Source organism: Podarcis vaucheri, assembly GCF_965113315.1.
Source record: "Podarcis vaucheri genome assembly, chromosome: 10".
Taxonomy (NCBI): domain Eukaryota; kingdom Metazoa; phylum Chordata; class Lepidosauria; order Squamata; family Lacertidae; genus Podarcis; species Podarcis vaucheri.
Window position 1 is genome coordinate 43355792 of NC_138748.1, and position 27049 is coordinate 43382840.

The window sequence follows — 27049 nt, forward strand, 5'->3', positions numbered from 1 at the left end:
GGAGCCAGTTATGGGTTGACAAATTGCATATTTACAGGTTTATGCTGATGAAGATGAGCATTGTTTTTGTCAGTGCCAATAGATCAAGGGTACAGAAGCTGTGACTTGACTATAATTCCCATCACCAATGACCACCTCAGCTTTGGACACTGGGAGTCCAGCAGTATCTCAAGGGGAAGTTTCTTTCAGCCATGCAGGACACCCAGGCCATAGCACATTTGAGCAGGGCGTAAGGAGGACACAGGTAGAGTGTATGTGCCCTTTAAACAACAGGTAAATAAATTCAGGATACCTGCTGTCCTACAAAGCTGTCCCCTCCAAGATTCCTGAAAGAAGGAAAGCACAGAAAACATTAATAAAGGGCATGACCCTTTTATTATATACTCAGTAGAAGATGGCTGTCTACACTCCATAGGTCTCCTAAACGGTGTCTGTACTCCCACCCTCTGCCTCAAAGGCTGTGTATGGCACAGATCAGAACTTATGCAGTTCAGCTGAAACTCCAGGAAAAAAAGTGACAGCTGTAGTAGTCAGGGCAGGGCAGCCTCTTATGAGTAGAAAATAAGACTGCCCTATTCCCTCCCCTACTCAGTGGAACATGGACCTCTCCAAAGTGAATGTTCATATTACGTAGCTCATATCGTCGTCATCTGCAATGAATGCTTCCAGCTACTTTCATATGAACATGAACGCAAGGTTTGTTTATATACACCACACTAGTGTAGGACAGCAGCTTGCTACCTGCATGAATGGATATTTGAAAATAAAGGGTAGCGAGGAGGGGATTTATCTTAGGTAATTGTTACTGCCGTTCCCAAACTGGTGCCCTTCAGGACTGACAGCCTTGCAGCTACCGAAGTCAAAGGTAGCTGATGGACACTGCAGTCTAAAACAGAGGACACCAGGCTGGAGAAGTCGGGTTTGAAAAGTTGCATCAATGATGTTTTCACCTAGTACTGTGTCTTTATGTCTGCATCTTCACTTGCACCCGGTTTAACTCCTGTGCTGCTGTATTTCTGTTTTGAAGAGATTACTCCTCCTTTCCCCTTTACCCACCGCCTCTTTTCAGCAGGAGATATTTGAATGACTTTCACAGGAAGGAACTGTTTCCGACACAGAGCGACTGGTTTTTTTTAGAATGGACCAAAAAAAAAAGCAATGTTCAGTTAATGATAAATGTATCCTTATTTAAATTTTATGTGAAAACCAGATGTCTATTACTGACCAATTTGTGGGTTTTTGTTCACAGGCAGCTGTTTTATATATATACTAGAAATATATGCAGGTTTTGGTGTCTTCGGGTGTCTTCCCGTGTAAGAGTCGGGGTGTCTGTGCGACGTTTCGACGAGGTCTCACTCGTCATCTTCAGGCTGGTGCTTTCGGCTTCTTGTTACTGGAACAGAGCAGAGTCTGGTGTTTGAGTTCCTATAAATACTGTTGAGGGGTGTGGTGTATAGCCTCCAACGTTCTGGGCAAAGAGGAAGTTCCTAGATTAGTGTGCCTTTTCTTCTTTTGTTCCTTAATTACTTGAGGGATATCTTGGGTGATTTCATGAGTGATATTCAGAATATCACTGGGTGGGTCATTAAGTGTAGATTAGTAGCTAAAGCTTTCGTGTCTTGACCTCTTGAGCTTGTGAAGAGTTTTTCTGAGAAGATGGCTGTGCTGCATTTAGTTGTGCTCTGGCTTGGCTTCGTGTATAGGGGCGAGCTATGGTTTTGTGCCTTGTGCCAGCCAGATCTGTGTAGGGATTGCAGGGGGGTGCAGCATCCGGAGGTGCCACTATAGTTTGGCTACTGGATGGAGTCTGTACACTTAATGACCCACCCAGTGATATTCTGAATATCACTCATGAAATCACCCAAGATATCCCTCAAGTAATTAAGGAACAAAAGAAGAAAAGGCACACAACAGTATTTATAGGAACTCAAACACCAGACTCTGCTCTGTTCCAGTAACAAGAAGCCGAAAGCACCAGCCTGAAGATGACGAGTGAGACCTCGTCGAAACGTCGCACAGACACCCCGACTCTTACATGGGAAGACACCCGAAGACACCAAAACCTGCATTCCTGTACCCGTGAAAATCCACTAGAAATATATATATATATATATATATATATATATATATATATATATATGCTTTTTAATGCATCACAAACAGGCAGCAGAGCTCCTACACCCAGGCTTCTATGCTTTGTAGTTCAATATTGTAACAATGTGGAACTAAATAATAATAATAATGAAGGCACAGGAAATCAATACTATTTGTTTTTGTTATTTCTGGGTAATTTGCATGTGCTCAAATTCAAACAGGCAAAAAGCACAAACAGTAACAACTTGGTAACTTATTTTGACCGACCACCTACAGTTTCTGATGAAGGTCACAGATACAATTCCCTCACAAAGCCTTCTCCAGCCTGGATTATGCTGGGCTTCAGTCAGCCCCAATCCTTATGGCCAATTGCCAAGGATAATGGTATTGTAGTCTAAGACATCTAGAGGTCACCAGTTGGGGGAAGTTGCCCTAACACTTCCACATAAAAGCTTGTGATGGGAGGGAGAGAAACACATTTGCCTGAAACTTTGAAAAGCTGCTGTCATTCAGAACAGCCCGTCCCGTGCTAGATGATTACGTGTATGGCCGTTGTCCCCATAAAGCATTATAGATGCCTTAGACCAGGCTTCCTCAACCTCGGCCCTCCAGATGTTTTGAGACTACAATTCCCATCATCCCTGACCACTGGTCCTGCTAGCTAGGGATCATGGGAGTTGTAGGCCAAAAACATCTGGAGGGCAGAGTTTGAGGAAGCCTGCCTTAGACCATATTGACACCATACATTTAAAGTGCTGCTACCACTTTAAAGAGTCACAGCTTCCCCCAAAGAATTATGGGAGCTGCAGTTTGCTAAGGGTGCTGAGAGTTGTTGGGAGGCCCATCTTTCCTATAAAATTCCCAGAGTTCCTTTAGAGAGGGATTGTGGCACTACAGCTTCCAGAACTCTTTGGGGGAAGCGGTGAATGTTTCAAGTGATATTGTGCTTTACGTGTATGGTATGAATGTGGCCTAACTGCAGGAGGGGCAGGTGCACACATGCTGCCCTCATCCCCTCCAACACTAGAGTTTCTGCTTGAGCGGGGAGGTCTACAAAGGGATTGTGAGAACCCTAAACAAATGGAGGCTTGTGAGTGCCTTTAGTGGAGTGTATTTACAATCCCAATTAGATCTTCCACCAAACAGGAGGTGGTCAGCCATGAAACAGCCCCACACCTCCTACGTGCCTAGACATCAGTGCCTGAAGGACTTTAGATGCGAGGTGAGTCCTTACATCTTTCCTAAGGTGCCATTTGGGCAGAGTATGTGGCCCATTGTGGTCAGTCTTTCTATCTGTCTTGAACAGAACAGTCAGACACCTGAAGACTAGCCACCCAATTCCCTAGATCCAGATTTTGTGATGTCATTCTGGTATTATCTCCTGTACCAAAGAACCGCCCTATAAAGGAAGAACGCAAAAAACAGGAGAGACTTGTGGGAAAGTCACTTTAATGGTTTATTGCCGGTGTTACAAAGGTCAACACGGGGTCAGACAGGCAAGGACCACACCAAAAGTTGTAAAAACACAGACACACCCTAGGTAACAAAGATTATTTCAGAAAGAATCAAAAGCTTTCCCAGAGAGAAGATGCCATTTTGTGGCACTTCCACTGCTATTGCACCTTCAAGGGGAGGGGCAGAGGCGAGGATCTGCTGGTGTTTAATGTAAGCAGAACAGCAGCAGGAAGTCCCTCTGGCTGTCACAGGAAGCAGGTCACACACGGGGGTCTGGATGCACCATGGGAAATTGCTTCCTTTTCCTGCTTCGTTCCTCCATTAGACTGTTTGTTCACCTTGGGAGGGAAAGACTAAAGCATGTTCCTTCCCCAATGTCTATGCCTATGTCAAGAGTATATGCATCTGAGTTTTAAAGGCCTTTAAAATAAACACCTCACTACTCTCATTTTATCTCGAATACAGAGAGGGGAAGCCCCTCTGTACAATTTGGCTCCAAGACACATAGTTTTGGATGTTGTCCTTTTAGTCCAAGAAGGACACAGAATGTTTCTATACCCAAACAGATTAGAACTTGGAAAGAACTAGTCTCAGAAGCAAGAGAAAACCAACACCCTCCCTAGAATGTAGTTGGGCAGCCATTTTGAGTAGTGCTATTTCAACACCACATGGTTGTGTTCGCAATAGTATGCTACAGATTTAGAAAATTCACATTGTCAGAGTTTCCAGGTTGTTCCTTCAACAAAGTAGGTACAAGGAGGTGGTGTCATTGTTCCCTGTATGTGGAAAATAGCACATCAGGGGCAGGTTGGGTCAGAATCTCTCAACAATGTGTTCTTTTCTAGATGTAGGGTGTATATTCAAAAATATACCTGCAATGCTCAGTCTGTTCCAGAAAGACTCGTGATTTCGTTTAACCTGTAGATAAACCCAAACCATTCTAGACATATCCATCTGACCATGTGCTCCTTCTGGAGGGCCAGTCCTCATTTCATTTAGAAACCAAAGCCCACATACTTAACTGGAAGCTACTCAGGTCACATCTACACCATACACTTTCCTCCAAGGAATCCTGGGAAATGCAGTCTCCCCCTCACAGAACTATAATGCCAAGTACCCTTAACAAACTACACTTCTCGGGATTCTTTGAGGAAAGCCATGTGCTTTTAAGTGTATGGTGTGGATATAACTCCAGTGTTCTAACAGGACTACATTTAATCTTCCAACATTGTCAGCACACATGGAGGGAAATAATCCCCCTCTGGGCATCTTTGTACAGACTTTCCTGTGATCATAGTTTGACACTGTAGTGCTAAACTGAAAACATGAGAGGTGCTCCTGGAAAGAAAGAAAATAGCATGATGTTATAATGCTAGAGAACACCAGGCTGCCATTATACACCTGTTTCTTGCAGAGTATGTGGTCTATGCTGGCTGCACAGTCGCACTCCAGCACCTAACTATGCAAATTCTGCACCCCTGTGGGAAACCTTTGGCCCTCCAGATGTTGCTGAACTACAGCTCCCCCCCGTCCTTCACCATGCTTGCTAGGGCTGAAGGGAGTTGTAGTTCTGCAACATCTGGAGGACCAAAGGTTCCTCAGGTCTGCTCTATACTGTAGTGCAACTGTTTCCCAACTGTGGGTCTCCGGCTGTTTTTGGACCACAAGGTTGGGGAACGCTGCTATAGAAAACCACCTGAAGTCCCAGAGATGTGAACCACAGAGGACAGGTGTGCAGTAAACAGCCACACACCACCACATGAAAGCCTCTGAAGATGCACTGCAAGTACAAAAAGAACGACTCTGAAGACACCAGTCTCATTCTCATGATTCCAGCATACTTTGGGCTCTATCTACCAAGCTCCTTCCAACTCTCAAATTAAGCCACTCACGTGCATACTTGCCACTTAATCACCCCTCTTAGCTCCTACAACAGTGGTGTGTACACTTCTAGTGCATCATACAAAAGTTTTACGATGCATGTTCAGCCCCCTCTGCAAGGTCAAGCAACATCCGATATGATATTGCCCAAGAAGCTTTAGACTTGTCAGTCTACTGTTCAAAATGAGGTTAGCAACTGATTGACACCATGCAAATTCCTAACATGCACACCCTATCCTGGGAACTTTTTTTCTACTCAGAACATCTATTAGAAATCAGGTTTGTGCTTTAGACATGACCCTGTATATCCTGGGGAGAGAAGTAAAAGTTGGGGAAGGCTGGACAAGAACCAAAACATAACTAGATACAATGCCACTAGAGCCCATTATCAATTACTGGCCCATTAATCTTGTCATTGATACACGATTCCTCCATCTCTTGTGCACATGACCCTCATTAACTACAGAACTAGGGACACAGAGGGCCATCAAAATGTACAGGTTAGGATAATAGTAGGAAAAGTAGGAGAACGTCCAAACATCCATCTTGAGGAAACATGATCTGCAACATTCAGAAACGCAAACACATGCAGACGATACTGAAGCCTACATCTCTGGAGATGCAGAAAATCAAAATGCTATTCTCAAAGCAAATATCCACAGCCAGGAACCACCATACATTGCCCAAGACCATAAAACAGATGCATCGCATAGGCTCTATTCCGTTTCAAATGTTAAAATAGATTATTTTTCTAGCAAAAATGCCTTCATCTGCAGTATTTTTTAAATTGCATTATTTTTAAGCAAGACAAATGTCTGGGGGGGGCTTACATTTTAATATATGTGGGAAATGTAATGTCAGCAGGGTAATAGTCTAATAGCGAAGACTTCAAAGTCAACCTCCCCCAGCTTATTACCTTCTGTTTAAAACCAATGGGAAAATGATACATGTATTGATTCTTCTGGCATTGCATTATGTTGCAAATTAAGACACTGCACTGCCATCAGAGAGTGCAGCTGCATCTACTTTAGGAGTAACAGGATGGGGGACGGGGGCAGAGAGAGAATCTCAGTAGTTAAGGCAGGAAGACCATGACGATGTCTGAGCAGGGCTTGTATGTCTGTACCGCACACTCCTTACCACCGCATCACTGCTATCAAGAAATCTGGAAAGTGAAACAAGCTGGGAACGAGATACTGCCACAACTGGGGCCTTCTGGAACAAACCACTGCTATGTGTAGGAGATTACAGAGTCCAATTAGAATGGAAGAACTTATAGTGACAGGTCAAGTATTATTTGCAGATTTTCAATTGGCTTGTGTAATCCAATGCAGGAAGATTCCATTCTTAGACTTTGTAGGAGTAAGTTTTGCAACACTGAAATGGATGTCTAGCCTTCCGTTAACTGGCTATGCCTAAGGCAGGGATAACTAGCACAGTGCCTCCAGGTGTTCTGAACCACAACTCACATCAGCCCTGGTCACTGGCCTTGCTAGCCGAGGCTAATGAGAGTGGTAGTCCACAACAACTGAAGGGCACCCTATTGTGGGCACCCAAGCAAATGATCACCTTACCTTGAGAAAACCTGTTCTAGTGTTCATATATATATATATATATATATATATATATATATATGCAGGTTTTGGTGTCTTCGGGTGTCTTCCCGTGTAAGAGTCGGGGTGTCTGTGCGACGTTTCGACGAGGTCTCACTCGTCATCTTCAGGCTGGTGCTTTCGGCTTCTTGTTACTGGAACAGAGCAGAGTCTGGTGTTTGAGTTCCTATAAATACTGTTGAGGGGTGTGGTGTATAGCCTCCAACGTTCTGGGCAGAGAGGAAGTTCCTAGATTAGTGTGCCTTTTCTTCTTTTGTTCCTTAATTACTTGAGGGATATCTTGGGTGATTTCATGAGTGATATTCTGAATACCACTGGGTGGGTCATTAAGTGTAGATTAGTTGCTAAAGCTTTCGTGTCTTGACCTCTTGAGCTTGTGAAGAGTTTTTCTGAGAAGATGGCTGTGCTGCATTTAGTTGTGCTCTGGCTTGGCTTCGTGTATAGGGGCGAGCTGTGGTTTTGTGCCTTGTGCCAGCCAGATCTGTGTAGGGATTGCAGGGGGGTGCAGCATCCGGAGGTGCCACTATAGTTTGGCTACTGGATGGAGTCTGTAATATGTCTGTGGAGAGGGTCTGGGTTTGGGTCTGGTGTGGTTGATTGGTGACGGCGTTCTGTGTGCCTCTGGTTCTGGTGTCGGTTTTTGTGGGGAGGGCTAATTTCCAGATGTCTGGCAGGCGGGACGTGTCGTCACGCTTGTTCATGTTGTGAGGGTGTTTCTCTATCTCGATGGCTTCCATGATTATTCTCTTGTGGTGATGTTCCATGTTAAAGAGCAATTTGGAATCTGCAAAATTAATTTCGTGTCCTGTTTCTTTCATGTGTTGGAAAAGAGAGGAAGTTTTTTCTTCTTTTTTGACGGCATTTTTGTGTTCTGCGATACGTGCATTTATTCGTCTGTTTGTTTGTCCAATGTACGTGGCTGGGCAGACTTTGCAGGGTATTTCATAGACCCCTTGGTTTTCCAGCTGGATTTTGTCTTTTGGGTTTCTGAGGATATTGGCTATTTTTTGGTTGGTGCAGAAGGCTGTTTTGATATTGTGTTTATGGAGGATTTTGCTGATTTTGTCTGTAGTGCCCTTGATATAAGGAAGGAGGGCCATGCCATTGTTTTCTTCTGTGTCTTGGTTTTTGGGGGGTGTTTCTTTTTGGATTAGCTTCGTAACCCTGTTTTTCTGGTATCCATTGGCGATTAACACATTTGAGAGATTCTGTAACTCAGTTGTCAAGTGGTCTTTGTCAGCCAGGCGTTTGGTTCTGGAGATGAGAGTCTTGGCTACGGAGTTTATTTGTGCAGGGTGGTGGTGTGATTGTGCATGTAAGTAGCGGTTGGTGTGTGTTTTTTTCCGGTAGATAGTGTGTCCTAGGGAGCCATCAGGTTTTTTGTAGATTAGGACGTCAAGAAAGGGGAGTTGGTTGTTGTCTTCTATTTCCATAGTGAATTGTATTTTGGGGTGTAGGCTGTTGAGATGTGTGAGGAAGCTATCTAGTTTTTCTTTCCCGTGTGGCCAAATTACAAAGGTGTCGTCAACATATCTGAGCCAAAGTTTGGGTTTGTGTTCTGACTTGTCTAAAGCATTGGTTTCAAAGTGTTCCATGTACAAATTTGCGATGACCGGTGAGAGGGGTGATCCCATAGGTGCTCCTTCTATCTGTTTGTATCTTTGTCCATTGTGGATGAAGTACGTGTTGGTTAGGCAGTGGTTGGTCAGGTCCAGGATGTATTTGGGGGGGTTGTATTTGTTTTGAATGGCTGTCAAGGCTTCATTAATGGGCACTTGAGGTTCCAGTAACAAGAAGCCGAAAGCACCAGCCTGAAGATGACGAGTGAGACCTCGTCGAAACGTCGCACAGACACCCCGACTCTTACACGGGAAGACACCCGAAGACACCAAAACCTGCTTATATATATATATATATATATATATATATATATATATATATATATATATTCTTTCCTGGCTCCCCCTCTCCTGATTTCTGTTCTGATTTCTGTTCTTATAAAAAGCCACTGGAAATAATCTGCCAAAGGGGGGACCATTTCAACAGGAATTGAATAAAGACTCCTTGCAACATAGCATTCAGAATGATCTGCTTTTGAAATAAACTTGTATCAATGGCACGGAGAACAGACCAGCAGTTTTCACAATATTGTGTATTCATCATTTAGCTGAAATATTAAGAACCTAAACTGCTGCATAATACCAAAGAGTTTAATACTCAGCGCTTCTGCCACAAAGTAACTCACATCATGCCTTGGACAGATAGAAGCAGCACAGGATCTGACATTTCCAAAACAGCTTATGATCGCAAGTTCACCTTAATGATCATGTCCAGTGCTCAGTTAATCGCAAATCCCCAACCCCTGAATTCTTGTCTCCTGGTTCAGTAAGGGAAGTGAGTAAGAAAAGTAATTTATTTATGCCATATGAGAAAGATCTGACAAATTCAGTTGTGAATACCACTCAAGAGAGGGGCTTCATGGATCTTGATAGTTTTCAGAAACTGCTTTTTCAGTGATGCATTCTACTTGCCCTCTACACAACATCCTTGAGATACTAGCCATCCAACGTGCAATTATGTGTGCAGGGGTGGGGGTGTTGGGGGGTGGGGGAGAAGCAGCATCTGTCACCAAACCAGTAATCCAGTTGCCACAGTTTGCCTAGCTGTGGTAGCCAAACCACTGATCTCAACAGACAACAACAGTGACATCAGTGGACTTAGGGAGAGGAGTGCAAGTCATGTGGTCCCTCCCTTACACAGGGCAAGGTGGTTGGGGAGGGGGACAAGATGGGACAAAAAGCACATACCTACAAGTGTCTCTGAAGATGGCGCAATCTGTGTGGGGCTCTGGGAGACACTGTCTTCAGGCAATGTACAATTGTCCCTCCCCTACAAAATATTACTGCATCTCTTAATACCTACTCTGGCTGAGAAGAACAAGAGAGCTTAATGCAAACTCCCCTGGGTGGACTGCCTGGACCAGCCTGTTGAAAAAGCAATGGGATCATTTGTTAAACAGAGCAGAACAATACATAAGACTTTTGTTAATGCATGTAGGGTAGCATCGAGACAAATAAAAGTCTGCCTTTCTGGATAAAGACACCCCCCAAAAAAACTCGAGAGCTCTTCGTCTGTCTATTTCTGGTACAATTATGAGCTCACGAGACATAGGAGAAAATCCACCCAGCAACCCTTTTCCACTTCCTGCTTGCCATTTTGGAAAAAAAAAAAGCACAGCTACAAACCAAAAGGTAAATCTTAGAAAAGACAACATAAATGCCAACATGTCACACTGCAAACAAGAATTGCCAGCCTGGGCTCTCTGCCATTGCTCCAGCAGTTCCACCACCCACCACACCATTCAACCCCACCTCCTTGGTGGGGTTGTCCTGCAGGCTCAAAAAGAAGTTTACGATCCAATGATTTGGCCAGACCACGTTTCATGCTTTGTGTGTGGAGCTAAATGGGTAAGCACCACCTCCACAGCCTGGAACTTCTGGTTCTTTGGTGGGATGGGGCAGATTTTGTATGTGACCTCATCTCCTTCTACTGGAACATATTCCCCCTCGATGCTGAAAAAGAAAAAGTAAACAACATTTCAGCAGTTTCTTAATTTTCTGTTTAATTCATCATTGCTATTATTAATAAATCTATCAACATCCAGGGCTCCTTCATAAATGTATCCTTACAATGATACTGTTGACACAAGTAGGGTTTGGGAGAGAGAAAGGAGCAGTGACTGTTCAGACATGAGATACTGGCATCATAACATAAGATGCTAAAGGCTCTGCAGACATGGAACTTACTCAGACACATGTACAAATATGTCCTCTGTGCCACTCTCTGGGGTGATGAAGCCGTGGCCTTGGGAGCGTGAAAACTGCTTACATACACCCTTGTAGACAGGACCAGCGGAAGCACGAGCCGTCCTAGGAAGAAGAAAGAGGCTTGAGACTCAGTCTAAACCACACTGGCATTTCCAGCCAAGAAAATGTTCATGTGTTACCTTTCTACACAACCTCACGGTTTCAAGGCTCCCATTCCCCCCCCCCCACGGTCCAGACTATAGCTGGAACAAAATTTTATAGCAATTTAGCAAAGCCTCAAAAACTTTTTTGAAAACTGACAGAGGATATCATTTTTTAAAAAACTTACATTAAAAAGCAACTTGCACAATCTAACATCTCTCAATTCAACAACCACCATAGCTAGGAACGTTGGGGGAAGTTTGAATTAGAAGAGTGAATTGTTGGCAAGGAAACTCTTACTTTGCATTAGAGTTCTTCGCCCTCCCCCCAAAAATGTTTAAACCATAGCTGTCAACTTACAGATTTGAAAATAAGGGACCAGCAGCCAAAATAAGGGACCTGCAGCCAAAATAAGGGACCTGCAGCCTCACCTGTTCCAGGCACTCCAGTCTTCCTGTCCTCCTGCAGTCTGGTCAAACTCATGCTGGTAACTTCGAGAACACTGTCCAACCAACTTTGTAACCAGAGGTGCAACTGAATAGAATCTGAATCACATGCACCACAAGGCCTATGCAGCCTCAACTTAAGATGGCTCCCTGGCCTGGCTTTGCACTGCAAAGTTTGCAGCAGCATGTGCAGCAAAATGGCGTCCAGCATTCAAAAAACCCATCAGCTTGCATTAACTAGCCACACACAAGGCATGCAAGCTCCACCCCCCAGTCGTTCTTAGACTTCTTATTAGGTGAGCAACACAGCCAAGCAACACAGTTGGAGCCTCCCTCCTCCCTGGCAGACAGGGAGGGAGGGAGGGAGAGGAGCTGCTTCCTTTGAAATTTAAGGGACATAATTTAAGGGACATCCATCAATAAGGGACAGCAGCGGGACATAGCGCTGGAATAAGGGACACTTGACAGCTATGGTTTAAACTCTAGTCCAGATGAGTAAGGTTCCTTAAAGCCTCACAGGTCATACAATTGATGGGGTCCAAGCATTGCTCAGGAACTGCAAGATTCATAGTTTGTGCCAAGGACTGCTCAGAAGACTCTGGGGGTATGAATACAAAATGATTCAATAGGACTATTTGACATGGCATTAACTGAAGTTATCAGAAAATAGTGTCATCATGGTCTTATCACACTACCACTTTCCATCAAAGTCTGAAAGAACTCTGTCAGAAATCGACCACAATCAAATAATGTGTACAATTCAGAAGAAACTCAATTCCTCCTCTCCCCAAACCCCTTGCCCCGGTATGTTCCACACTGTCAAAGTCTAATTGTTAACCAATTTTAGAATGGAAAAAAATGACCCTGGTGATTCCTAACTTAGTGGCACAGTCTGGTTACTTACGCAGAGTATGTCCTGGTTCTTTTTGTGGGAAGTGGGCTGGGTAAGTCCCGAAGAAGGTGGGCACCTCTCTCACAGATCCGGCTTCCCTCTCTGTTAAAAGGGAAAATTGGCCACACAGGTGACTTTGGAGAGTGGAGAGGTGGCACAGTGGACTGAGAAGTCTGGTCAGATGACATGGTGTGGCTGTCCTCTGGTATGTCAACAGGAAAGAGGTGATCAACGACTCTCAGCCTTTGGGATCAACCTGTCTTGCAAACAGAAAAAGAAGAGTCCTAAGTAATGGAAAAGCTGATTGACAGTGGTGCCAACAGCATGTCTGTGGGCTCCAAGACAATGGTCTATGGCACGGATGTCAAACACAAGGCCCGCGGGCCGAATCCGGCCCGCCAGACCTCGTCATGTGGCCCGTGTAGCCACCGCCGGCCGCCAGCCTTCACCTTTTATTCTCGCTTTTTTTTTTTTTTACACAAGAAAACCGCCTCTTCAGCACATGCGCGGCAGCCTACAAGCCAGAGAACATCTGCCCTCTAGCGGCGCCGGCCGTTCTACACAGGAAACCTCCACTTTACATGCATTCAGGAAACCTCCCCTTGTTTTTATATTGAGCGCATGCCATCCTGTGATGTGACAGATCCAACGGCTGCCTGAACCCTTCTCTCCTGTACTGTAAGTACATATGATGTATGTGGGGGGGGGAGGGGGTCTGCTTATTAGGGGGGGTCTGCTTATTATTCTGCTTAAAAGTCTGAGCGGTAAACTTTGGATATACTGACCACTTCCGTGTCACTTTACAGTGGTATAGGGACTATAAACTACAATCAAATAACCCAAAAATGTCCAAGAAAAGAAAAGTTGATGCAGAGGGAAGGCAATTTCAGGAGAGATGGGAAAGTGAATACATGTTTGTGATTAATGGAGACAAGCCGGTATGTCTTATTTGCTATGAGGCAGTGGCAGTGATGAAGGAATACAATTTACGCCGGCAGTTTGAGACCAAACATGGAGCCAAATTTGCTAACCTTAGCCACCAGGAAAAGCAACAAAAGGTCCAAGAATTAAATGGAATTAATAGAACTTCAGTGCAACAGCAGGCCTGAAAGCGAAGTTCCAGGATGCGACCATCTCCTCCCCCCTGCTTTGTTGTCACAGCTCCGACTTCAAGCTGCACGTGTTCTGTCCATGTTTGGGAGCACCTATCTATGTGAACAGATGTTTTCAGTCATGAATCTGAACAAGACCACGATGTTTTCAGTCATGAATCTGAACAGTGATCACGCATCACTGATGATAACCTCCATGCTGTTTTGCGGATTGCTACAGCACAAGACCTAACGCCAGACATCGATGGACTGACCTCAGGAAAACGATGTCAGCCATCTAGTCAGAAAAGTTTTTAAAAAGTTAATGCCTTGTGTTTGCATATGTGTAATAAACAGTGTTTAGCAATATTTGTATGTTAAAAAAAAATTACTGTCTGTTACCAAAAATCATTTTTCAATAAATTGTACAATAATTGTACATTTGAATATCTACTTGCCATTATTCTGACTATGTTTCCGCTTTCAGAGCTAGTTATTACTTACATTATTACAAAAAACAGTAATAATTGAATGCAGTGACAATAATTTATGATAATAAAGAGTGGACACATAGTCCTATAGATACAACCGGCCCTTTGAGGGTGACCAAACTGCTGGTGCGGCCCCCGATGAATTTGAGTTTGACACCCCTGGTCTATGGAGACTTCCACAGCAGCATTCCAGGGTACTTAAAAACTTGTGTACATGTTGTCATTAGCCCAGAGTGGAATAAATAGTTTTAACTAGTTGATGGAGGAACTGTGCAGGCTGGGGCTGAAAAGGCAGCTGGATGGAGCTTCTGGAATCATAACCAACTGACTAATGGAGGGGTAGCCAGTGTGTGTTGGACTCCCAACTCCATCAACCCCAGCAAGCATGGTCAACGAGTCAGGAGAATGGGCGCTGGAGTCCAGCTATGTCTGGTGGGCACCATATCAGCTACTCCTGGTAGAAAGCCTGCAATGCTGAAGACACACACACCACTTTCCTCTTCCTAGCCTTGAGATCAGATCAGCCCAACCTCAGAGACCATTTTAACATCACTTCTAAGAGAGATAAAAATGCTGCAGCTCAGTTTGGATAATTACATTTCATCACATAATGCTACCTTTCGGTACTTCCTATGACATTTCGGGTTTGTCTCTTTTGACCACCACACTGCAAAAGAAAAGAAAAGCCAGCCCCCCCCTTCAGATGCAGTTACAACACAGATGCTTCAGGCTTATTTAACCATATGAATTATCCACACAGAACTGTGCAGATAATTAAAAGGTGGCTGCATGACGTCTATGGCTCCAGTATTATCCTCCAAATACTGTATCTAGCTTGCTAATCTTTGGTGGGAATTATAACATCATTTGCTTTCTCTCCTTTTGCTACGTGAGCTGTCACTTCAAGGCTAAAGGAATTATTTCTGCAAGTGATCTCACAAGCCCAAATTGTCTACTCTTCCCGTGCTCCCCTGTGGTCCCCCAGCCCACCCTGCGGTGAAAAACGGAAGGATGCTGCAGGCACTGTGATGCTACAGTAACAGCAATACGTGGCCAGGAAAAGAAAGGTAAATAGGTAGGTATAGGGGTGTGCATGAGACACAGAGACAGAGAGGGAGAGGAAAACCAGCTGACTCAAAGAACACAGACCTGTCACTAAGCCAAAAGAACAGGGGATTTAAGCGCTCAGCTATTTGGTTAGCAGCAGGCGCCTATTTACTTGCATTCCTTCTGACTCGCCAAAATGGGTGTTTACATAATGCCATAGTAGAACACAGAGAAATCATGCAAGCTTCCTAACCAGGGATCAGGACTAAATTAGGGCAGCAAAAGACAACAGATTCACCGGAATGCCTCTTGGCCAACTCAAAAACTAGTCCCTATAGCAATAGGGGAAGAAGGCAAGAGCAAGAAGGGGATACAGATAACTGGGATGTAATGACCTTAAATATGCATGTCGGTGGCAGTGTGTGTTTTTTAGGTGCTCTAGGCCAGCTGCCTCCATTCCAATGCCTGGATGGACTACAACTCTCATCAGTGTAGGCTCTCCGACAAATGGTAATTGCTTGTGTATTTGTTAATTCATTTCTATGCATACATTCAAGACTGGCCCCGCTTGATATGGCCAACTAGCACAGTGTAGCAGTTAATATGTTGAACTAGGACCAGGAAACCCATATTCAAATGCCAACACAGCCATGAAACTCTACTCTTGGGCCTAACCTCACTCTCCATACTATAATGTTGAGATGATAAAACTGGGGTTGGGAAAGAGTTGTGTCTGAGGCCTTCAGCTCTTTGGGAAAAGGATGGGATATTAAAATTATATAGAATTAAAGCGCATGTTTCAAATTCAAACTCTCCAGTACCACTCAATCATTAACCTGCGATGTGACACTGAAAGCCCAGAACATACAGTATATGCATTTTAAGCCTGCTTAAGTCCAGAACCAAATACAGATTTTAGAGCAAAATGCTTTCCCACTGACCTTAAGTATTTAACCACACAGTTTAAGACTAGCTGCAGGGCCAATGGCAAGGAGGGGAAGCCCTCTAACATCTAGGAATAGAGCTGAGGGCAATTTGCAGTACAAGGGCTTCCAACACTCAATAGTTTAAATGAGGAAGTAAAATCGCAAGTCCAAAAATGTTCTGTGATAAGATGGCATTGTGCTAATTTCTTATCAGCCTCCATGTTTCTCACTTGTAAATTATTAACTGGTTTTATTTATTTATTTATTTATTTATGATTATATCCAGGTCCCCTTCACCATCTAGGTCTCAAAGCAGATTACAATGACAAAGTATTCCATATTAAAAATGTAAAATATAAATTAAAATTAAAATTATGGTTGCCTTTGACCAATTCTTTATGCTGCTCTGTTTATCAGTTTTGTCTCAGAAGAATATCTGATCAGTTGCAGAGTTATACTTTATATTCAGGTAAGCACAGGGCACGGCTCAGAAGTGAAGTAGAATTAGCTGCACTTCCAAGCCGGAGCGTCAGGACTGAGCTTCAATCTGTTGGCCCTCATCCAGACCATTACTGTTCCCAAGCACTGATTCAGCACCTGAGTCAGATGAAAAGGAGAAAAAGAGATGGATGCCACTGAAATATTGATGGCACCTCACTAGGAATATCTAGATGACCTCACTCACTAGTTTCATATGAAATGTTAAATAGCATGGAAGTTGAAACCCTGTGGGACCCCATGGTATAACTGCCAGGCCTGTTCCCAAGCCCAGTCTTCTGGAATTATCTATCGGACCACAACCACTGCAAAGGAATGCCACCCCACCCCACCACCACTACCATGGACAGCTTACCTAGAATGATACCATGGATAGTGGTATCAAAGTCACTAAGAGATCCAGTAGAATCAGCAAGGTCACACTCTCCTGTTCAGTGGCAGACTTTGGGCTCTCAAATTTCAGTAGCGTCCTGTGTGATGCTCAAATTCGGCACAAACCCACCCACCCCTGCCTCTCGCCCTCCATTCTACATCACTGTTGCAGTGCTAGCAACCAGTGCAGCCAAACCAGTCACAGTACCCTAAAGCCACCTCTGCCCAGTCCTTCTGCCATACGTCATCCATCATGGTGACCAAGGGTATTTCAGCGCCAAACACAGGCCTAAGGCCACATAACCTCCAGTCTGCAAACATAATTAGGCTCACCAAGCTTCCCTATTTAGCCTAAACCAGGGTTTCCCAAAATAGGGTCTTCAGCTGTTTTTGGACTACAACTCCCACCATCCTTAGCTAGAAGGACCAGTAGTCAGGAACAATGGGAAATGGAGTCCAAAAACAGCTGGAGATCCATGTTTGAAAACCCTGGGCCTAAACTATACCCATTTCTATCCACCTGTCTATCACCTGATGTCATAAGGAATCAAGCACAGAACAGATAAACCCACAGGGTCAAGCTGCAGAGGAAGAATTTCCTTTCTAGCTGCTGGTAGAGTTAAGCACTATATTTGAATTTGACAACAGAGAAAGGTGGCGGATTCAAAAAGTACCAAAATCTATCAGTAGCTGGAAAGGAGAATCAGAGTGCATCTGGAGTGTACTCCTCTCAATCCTTCATGTGAAACCAAGTCACTTGACATCACTGGACATAAAAGGACTGACAGGTGGGTAGACCTACCCATCAGGAACTAGCGAGTGCAGTGTAAGAGGCTTGGTCTCTGCTCAGCAGGGACGACAGAAAGGATGACAGAAGCTGTGTTTTGTCTTTAAGAAGAGTCGTCCCAACTCCACTTTAGACCCACTAGTCCTTTTTCGGAAGAAAGGACGAGTGCCGTGGATACCTAGGAACTGGATGTACAGTGGTACCTCGGGTTAAGTACTTAATTCATTCCAGAGGTCCATTCTTAATCTGAAACTGTTCTTAACCTGAAGCACCACTTTAGCTAATGGGGCCTCCTGCTGCCACTGCACCGCCGCTGCGCAATTTCTGTTCTCATTCTGAAGCAAAGTTCTTAACCCAAGGTACTATTTCTGGGTTAGCAGAGTCTGTAACCTGAAGCGTCTGTGACCTGAAGCATCTGTAACCCAAGGTACCACTGTATATGGTCACTAGCCATTTTCTGGTTCACAGGAAGTAGAATGGCTTTCCACTGCTATCCAAGTGGATGTTGGAGGCCCATATACTGCAGCCCTGCTGGAACAGAGGGTAGTCAGAAGTCATCCCTGAAGAGATATCCATCATTATGTTCTGTGAGTGTGATTTCACCCTCTGTATATTTACAGCCAATGGATTAAACGGCAGGCTAGCAGGATGAAAAGAAGTAACACTTGGCATCAATAACTATAGTACTTTGCAGCTTTAGAAAGCAGCAGAACTATTTCATTAATCCCTTGAAATCACGCTGTCTTGCAGTAAGTCTGCTAACAGGCCTACTATAATAGGAAATTCAGAAGAAATGAGAGAGGAGGTAAAAGAATGTAGAAGATCAAACTCTGGCGTCCAAATAATATATTTTCATTTTGTCCCATACCAAACTTCATTTCCCTGTTCAAAAACCCTTGAATTACTGCTAACAAAATACATTTTATAGCAGCTCTTTCCAGGGTGCCAAGATGACAAGAACCACCATTGTGGGTGGAACAAAGGAGTACCGCAAGGTGGAGAACCTGTAGCCCTCTAGATGTTGATGGACTACAACTTCCATCAGCCCTGACCGTTGGCCATGCTGGCAAGGGCTAATGGAAGCTGTAGTGCAGCAACACCTGGAGGACCACACAGAGGCCTGGTCTACATAATCTAGCATTCTGTCCCTCAACCAGATGCTCTGGGAAACTCACAGATAAGGCATGATGGCAACCAGCTATAAAAGCCTAGAGACACCACACGCATTACCAGTCTTCAGCATTGCGTATGGAAGTCACCATCCGAAAGCCATCATGAAACCACCACAGATTCTACCCAAAAAAATGTCTGTTTTAAGACGAGTCCTGCTAACTATGCAAGGCCTCCTGAGCTTTTTCAGCTTTCACAATTAATAAAAGGTAAAAAGTAAGAATAGGACATGGCAGCAGAGGCCTGTGATATGGCACAAGCAGGCCAAGAAAGGGGATTCTAGTCCATTACTCAAAATGAAAGCCAAAGTCACAGGTTCTACTCCTATTCTGGATACCAGATTTCAAATATGGTGAAGCAGATTTCTGCATCGTGACTGCAATCCAGCTACAAACCACTTCACGAAAACAAACTGCAGAAGTTATGCCCTTGGCAATCAATGGCCTTGGAGAAAATAGATGCAACAAGCCATCCAAAAGGCAGCACAGAACTGCAGCATTCTGCATCAGCTGTTCAACAGCTTACACTTCAAAACACGAAATGTTCTGTGAAGGTGATTTTTTGTTGTATCATTTTATAGGAACAGCAGACCCAGATGCCAGCTCTGTCCCATTGTCTACCTAGCCACACTATGGCCAAACCGACTGAAGCATCCACAACGACATCAGGCTCATTCTCTTGCTTATCTTCCCATTAGATATATACCATCGTCTGCAGACAATGCCCTCCTGCTGATGATGCATAGCAAAACAAGCCAGTCTCTGCACAAAGGAATGGACACAAATCTAACATCAGAAATGGCAATAAATAAATAAAATCAGTGGGAGGAAAGCTTCATCCTGTCAGGACACTCTGTACCTGACCTTAGGGTGGCCATACTGGAACAAAGGAATTTCAGAAGGGAGACTGCGTGTAAAACTGCTAATAAAACATTCTGTGCTACAACTTGAGGTTTAATCAAGACAAAGGTTTTTCTAGCTACACTACACATAATTGGCTTACCAATGCCTGGATGTCGGTGTTAACAACTATTTTTTTAAATCCCCTAGCCCTGTGCCTATAGGACTGCAACTCTTCATGTACCTGATATACAGGACTGTGGTCTACAAAAGCTTTTGCCATAATAAATAATAAAGCATCATTTTCAGCTTATTCTTAAATGCAATTTGATTTATTGGGTTTATTTTACTTTACTTTCAATTCAGCATTCCAAAGCAGTACTGCTCAGGCTGAAGAGAGGCTGCTGAACTCTGCAAGATGCTTCCCAGCCCACAGGACAGGCTAGCTAGTATTAGAGATTCGTCCATTAGGGCAAGTTGGGCATTGCCCTGCCCACCTCAGCCTGCTCTCAAGCCAGTGCCCCAATCTTCTTACTTACAACCAGTCCACTGGGTGGCAGCAGCCGACAACCTCCTCCTTTTCCTCCAGGTTCAAAATTAGCAGGGTGCCAGGTGCATTTTGCTCCTAAAGATTCTCCATTTGTGAGCACCTCAAAAAGTCTGGGTGCCATTTTTTTGCACCTGGCTGACACTCAAGAATTACTGAAATGTATGTTCTCGAAGCTACAAACATGAGCCTGACCAAACTGCGGGAGGCGGTGGAAGACAGGAGTGCCTGGCGTGCTCTGGTCCATGGGGTCACGAAGAGTCGGACACGACTAAACGACTAAACAACAACATGTGATCTGAAGCCTCGAAGTGTTTGTTAACATAGGCAATATTGTAAACACCAAATTAAACATGTATTAACAATTTCTGCTAAAAATGTGGTGTGAATAATGTGTAACTTATGTGAATTGTGTATTAATTCATGCTTATAAAAATAATAAATAAAAAGTATTGCCAACCCCCCTCCCTAGTTTGGCAACTAGACATTCTGTTTTGGCACCCGACAACCCAGGTCCCAGAAGCCATTTGGCTCCTAGTTTTTCTATCCCAGTTTCTAACACTGCTCTTCCTCCTCCTCCTCCTCCTCCTCCTCCTCCTCCTCAGTCCCAGTGGAAGTGCCTTACATAGAGAACAGCCCCAGACTCTCTCCAGCCCTGCCACCACTGCAGCAGGCAGAGCAAATCTCTCAGATGGCACTTTTCGCTAAGCTACTACATACACATTTGATTAACATAAGCTGTCCCGCAGACCAATCTCTTCTTTCCTCTCAGGCCCCTCATCTTTAAATCCCATAATTCTCCTTTTTACATACCTGAAATATCTTGTCAGACTGAAGGGAATCCAACTGCCAGAAAGCACACTCAAGTTTCGTTGCTCAGAACCACCCCTGACCCCCGATCTAATACTAAGGTGCAAGAGTGGTGTATCAATGCATACATTCTTTTGAAACAAGTGTGTATACATATACTCACACAGTGCCAGAAGCTGGGAGGGCTGGAACAAAAAGTGAAAGGGGCCAGAGCTCCTCCCACCCATTTTGTGTGTCTCTATCACTCCTTTCTTCATTTTCTCCTCCTTGCTACTATTAAATTAGACTAAGGGCCACATTAAATTAGACCAAAGGCCACAGATTGCTCACCCCTGCTATACACATCTACAGTATTTAGATGCAACCCCACTGTGGTGTTCCTTCTGAACTTACTTCCAGCATTGCATCCTAAACTAGTTATCCTCCATGCATTTTTAAGTGGAAATTTATTGAAGTCTTTCCAGTGTCTGCCCCCTTCAGAGATACACGTTAGGCTCTTGGTATCCATCAAGTGTCCTCAGTATTCTATGCAAGACATCATAAATTTGCTATTTTTCTTAAGGCAAGAACTGAGTGTTCATTTATGCAGGGGGTTTGTGGAAGCCTCTCCCTTTCCACCAAATAAACACACATACTTATTCTTAGCACCTTCCCATATATAGCCACACCTAAAACTTTAGAGAGAGAGAGAGAGAGCCCATAAAGGAGATAGAAAACAAAATACGCTTTCTGGCTTGTAAGCCTCCAGAAATAGACTGACCCCAAACTTATGTAGGCAGACAGTGTTGCTCTGTCCTACTCAGACAGGATTGCAATTTAAATTGTGGTTATAGATCTGGGCAGGGCCAGAGGCTAAGAGACTGAGGCTATGTGGATGTAGCCAGGATTTGGGGGGGAGGGGGCAAGTCTTTTGTTAAGGGGGCAGAACCTCAGCTATGTATTTTTATTAATTGGGGGGCAGACAGCCCCCCTGCCCATGTCCACATTAGCAGCTTGAAACTCATCAAGGTCATGCCCCTCCTACTTTTCAAGTCATTTTTTAATGTTGCTTTTCACTCCTGAGAAAAAGGTGAGGGTGCCTTCTTCACCCAATGTGCATTACCTGCTTTTGTCTTCCCTGCAGCTAACTCCAGTTCCTGGATGCTGTCACATGCCCAACAGCTGCCTGAAATACAGTATACAACTCCTCAGTCTAACCACAACTTCCATTTTCTAATTGACTAGAAGCTGGTTTGAGAGAAAGCACGTCAAACAGGAGTATTTTTCAAGAAGCTACAGGATACCTATGGATTGTGACTAATTACATGTGTACTCTGCTTCAAACAACAGCAGTGGGGGCGAGCTGGAGTAAGCGGTCAATGTATGCACATGCTGAGCTCCAGAACAGGAAGTTCCCATGTTCTTGCTTTTGCCATGGACTCACCAGGCCAGAAGGCTTTTCACAGGATCACTGTGCAGACAGCAAATGGGCACCAAAGGAGCCGCCGGATTGTGGCGTCAATGCCCACTCCCAATTTTCATGAACTAGACCATACAATCCCTATGGATATACAGATTGTACATGGAACCCCAAAAGAGGGAAGATGAACCTGTGGCCTTGAGATATTGCTGGACTCTTAACTCCCATTCACCACTGCCAGGGATGATAGGACTTGCACTCCAACATCCAAAAGGTTGTGTATGCCCCATCCTAGAAACAAAGTATAGTCCCTGACCACACATGCAGTTTGTACATGCACTGGGGCCATACACATGAACTAGTAAACGTGATTTTGTACCACAACTAGTTTATTAGGCCCATAGTTATAGAATTAAACACAGTACCATTTTTAAGATGCCCATCTTAAAAGCACACCGCCCAAGAGGTTTGTTATAACATATTGATAATTATTCTTAACAGACTACAAGCAGCCAGAAATACTTAAATAAACCACATTCATAAAGAGGGTTTGAATCCTTTCCTCCAGGTTACTGATTTCCAGGTTACAGGTTACATTTATTCTCTCTCTTATACTGTTCTCCATAGACTTGTATCTAGCAGGGTTTTTTAAAAAAAAAACATACAAAGGCTATCTAGCCAATGCTCATTAAAAGCCTATTTCCTTCCAAGACTGCTGATGATAATGTCATGCAATTGAGAACATTAATCAACTCATTCATTTCCAGACAGACACCTCTTTGGTGAAAAAGAACTACAACAAGAAATTTTTTTTAAAATAACTAATAAAAAAAACCCTGGGTTACATTCTTCAAGGCCTCAATCTCCTTATCTAAAAACAGTCCGTCTCATCCCTCTGGTGGAGCTCTGGTTAAGCAGTCAGATATACAAGAGGCCGATTATCCAATGAGATTCAAGTGCCATCTTTATGATCTGAATACAGAAGCATCCTTGGAACTGGGAAACAAGATATTTGGGTGGGGGTGGGAGAGAGAGAAAAGAAGAAAGGCAGCCAGCGAGAAAGGCAGGACCAAAAAAGGGGTGGGGACTCCAAACCACTATAGCACCTTCTGGTGGCTTCATCAAAAGCCATGCAAACCAAATACTACTTTAGGTGTTGTTGTTTTTATAGGACTATCACTAAGCTTCAATTATTGCTTTCACATGAGTCCTTTCTTTGACTTGCTGCCGTGTCCATTATAACTTGTTAGGTGCCAAAGCAGATTTAAACACACACACACACACACACACACACACGTCTTCCTGACCAGATCCCTCACCCCTTGGAATAGCAGACGAGAAAGGCGACCCCAGCCTTCGGTTGCAAAGTAAAGCTACCATACAGGCAGGCAGATATTCGCCATCACCACCTGCACGGAAAACACCCTTCCCCACAGCCATTCGCCCCCAGCTGAAATCGCCCGGCGCGCACAGAGGGGACACGCCTCTCCGCTCCCAGCGCCAGAGGACCTTCTCTCCCCACCCGGGAGACCCGACACAAAAGAGTTAAGCGAGCCACCCCACGCGAGACCATTCGGCAGCCGGCTCCATCCCCTTCCTCGCCTCTCCCATCTGTCCCCTTCCTCCCGCTCCGGCGCCAATTCACAAAGCATCCCTGCGCGCCCGCGGAGGAAGTTACCTTGCGGCCAGCGGCGCTCCTTCTGCTGCCAGGCTTCTGCTCGCTCTCCTCCTCCCTCTTCACTGGCAGCCTTCTGGCGAATTTTCAACACGGGGGTGGCCGCGGCACCCACACGCCTCCCTCCTCCTGACGTCAGGGCGATGATGGGAGAGCAGCGAGGGAGGCAGGTGGGAGGGATTCGGAGGGGGAACTTCTGCTCCGCGCTTTAAAGAGACGCGGAGGGGGAAAGGAAACTGGGTTATCCGCAATGGACGCTGGTTCGCAACGCAGGCACCGACGAGGAACCGCCATGTCTGGGGGTCCGTGTGAAAATGTCTCCACCGTGGTACCGAAGGGTGCAAGACTTTTTTATTATTTTTTTGGAGGGGGCACCCAGATAGGAACCAGCTAGGGGTGCAATGCTAATTGTCCATCCAGATCCAGCGGTGCCCTGACCGTGTCACTCCCGAAGGAAATATCTGCCAGAGGTAATCCTTTTTGTACAGGAGAGAGAGAGCGTTAATATGAAGAGTCTTGTCGTGCATGGATAGCAAGCTGCACTAGCTAATACATGGCTCTTAAGAGGGGTAGGGAGAACTCTGTTTTCATTTATTTTTAAATTTGTATCCCACCTTCCCTCCAAGGAACTCGAGGTGGTCATACAGTTCTCCCCTCCTCCCCGTTTTATCCTCACAACAACCCTATGAGGTCGGTTCAGCTAAGAGACTGGCTCAAGGCCACCCTGTTTTGCTTTGTAGCTGGTCACCATAGGATCCTCCGTACTACAGCATATTCCTTTGTTGTTTATACTGCCAGCCACCTTTTCACACTCTCAAAGGCAGCACACAAAAGCAGACGGAACAATACACTCGCACCCAAAAAGCTGCCCTGCGAAAACGGCAACATTAAACACCCCAGGCAAGTGATCATCTAATTAAATCAAATACTAGCTGCCTGAAAAGATGCATTTTGCACCCTCTCTGGGATTTAGTTCTGAGTCCAGGGGCTTCCTGTTTTATAGAGCAGGCTCTTAGTCATGGCTTTCAGAAGTCCAGTTTCATGAAACATCCAGGAGCTTTCATTGCCTGTCACACCAGACAGTCCCACCTTCTTTGCAGACGGCTTGAACAGTTGATCTCATGGCTATTATTACGTCAGCCTGGTTTTTGTGCTCTTTGTCGTCATCACCCCACTTTGTGTAACATCTTGCCTGACGAAGAGTTCTGGAGAATTCAAAAGCTTCCCACATTCCTGTGAAACTTTGGTTCTTGCCAATAAAGATCTTGCCTTACTGTAGATGGGGCTGGTTTTCCCCCCTTATGGACCAACACGTTAGCAAGTACAAAGAAGAATGGAGGTGCTTGCACCTTTAATAACTGTACAGGGTTTTTGGCAGGTCAACTTGCAGAATTGAGATACACTGCACCTGTATAAGTACTCTGGTCACCACACAGATATGTTAATCAAAGACTGGTGTGACAGAGGCCTCAGCTACTGCAGATGTGAAACAGAGTCAACAGAAGCTAGGCTCTAACTTTCATTAATCTCAGTGGGGCAGCCAAGACTAGCATGACCAGATGCAACAGCACACAGGGGTCTTGCACCTTTAATTGTTGCATAGAAGAGGGAATGTCAGCAGGTGTGATTTGCATAGAAAGCTACAGCTTCTGCAATTCCCGCTTCTTTGCAACAATTAAAGGTGCAGGAGCTCTGTTGCATCTGACCACCCTAGCCAGAACTCGCTCTCAACCTTGCATGACAAACTACACCGGCTGAGGTTCCCTCTTTCTACACAATTATTAAAGGTGTAGGAGCCCAGTCTGCTTTTCATCTATGCAATAGTCATGTCTGGGATCCTACATAGCTGTGATGGGCTTGTATTCAACTAACTTTAAGATTAATGGCTATTAATAACTTAGGTCCCGTAAGTTTAGTGGATCTAATATGAGTAAAAGTTCCTGAATTGCAGGGAGTTGGACTAGATGACCTTTAAGGTACCTTCCAACTCTTCAATTCTATGATATGCCTATGTTTTTTCTTGAACCAACGCTCCCCTCCTGGGATTTCCAGCAATTGGCATCCAGACAGATACTGCCTCTGGCCACGCAGGCAGGGTGTAGCCATCATAGCTAGTAGCCACTGATAGCTTTATCCTCCATTGATTTGTTTGATCCCCATTTAAAGCCATCCAAGTTCATAGCCATCACTGCCTCCTGGTCCACAGTTTAACTATGTTCTGTGCGAAGAAGCATTTTTAAAAATCTGTTCTGAATCTTCCAACACACAGCTTCATTGGATGTCCATGAGTTCCAGTGTTATGCGAGAGGGAGAAAAGCTTTTTATCTATCCACTTTTTCCTTGCAGTACCTAATTTTATACATTTTTGCCATGTGGCCGCTTACTTGCCTTTTATCTAAACTAAAAAGCCCAAGGGGATGTTTGGAGTGAGGCTTATCTCTTAGATGAGTTGGACAGTCATGCTCAGGAAAATCACCTGAACAGGGATGTTGTTGGCTCACTATGGAGCAATGTCCATTGGGTGGGCAACTCAGGCCATCTTTGGAGCTTAAGGTTATGTAGCGCTTTAAATTTGTCTGCTATGGGCACTAAAAGTCCTGTCATCAGTCTCCCCACGACTCCTGGTACATAATGTTGCATATGAAAGCAGACAGAAGGCAGACGACAGGGCTGTGTGTGTATTAATAGATGATGAATTAATAGATTATGTTACCTTATACAATATTGGTCCATCTAGCAGCAGTGAAGCAAGCCGATTGGGGGCCTGGGGGTGCTGGGCCAGCTGCCTGCAGGGGCACCGCGGGGCCTCTAAGGCAGCGATTCTTAACCTGTGGGTCCCCAGATGTTGTTGGACTACAACTCCCATCATCCCTGAGCTCTGGCCTTGCTAGCTAGGGGTGATGGGAGTTGTAGTTAAACAGCATCTGGGGACCCAAATGTTGAGAAAGGCTGCTCTAAGGAGTCCCACTCAGCCACCCTACAGCTGAGGGGGAGGCAACGGGCAGACAGTTTGGAACAGCGCAGAGGCTGTGGGCACTCAAACCACCG

The 27049-nt window shown here is 44.7% G+C and overlaps 1 protein-coding gene across 1 annotated transcript; it reads right to left on the reverse strand.

Annotated features, from left to right (window-relative positions):
* Positions 1 to 9438: 9438 nt before the first annotated feature.
* On the reverse strand, positions 9439 to 24097 carry CSDC2 (cold shock domain containing C2). Its single transcript, XM_082241326.1, has 4 exons — positions 24005 to 24097; positions 12362 to 12605; positions 10850 to 10972; positions 9439 to 10615 (listed from the first exon to the last, which is right to left on the reverse strand). The coding sequence occupies exons 2-4, from the start codon at positions 12535 to 12537 to the stop codon at positions 10453 to 10455; spliced, it is 462 nt and encodes a 153-aa protein (XP_082097452.1). The 5' UTR covers positions 12538 to 12605; positions 24005 to 24097; the 3' UTR covers positions 9439 to 10452.
* Positions 24098 to 27049: the final 2952 nt, after the last annotated feature.

Bases quoted from the DNA above. Each gene is read 5' to 3' on its own strand.
- CSDC2 (XM_082241326.1), bottom strand. From the start codon at position 12,537: ATGTCATCTGACCAGACTTCTCAGTCCACTGTGCCACCTCTCCACTCT. The intron at 10,973-12,361 runs GTAAGTAACCAG...TCTTCTTCCTAG, and splicing joins AGAACCAGGACATACTCTGC to GACGGCTCGTGCTTCCGCTG. The intron at 10,616-10,849 runs GTAAGTTCCATG...TTTCTTTTTCAG, and splicing joins ATATTTGTACATGTGTCTGA to CATCGAGGGGGAATATGTTC.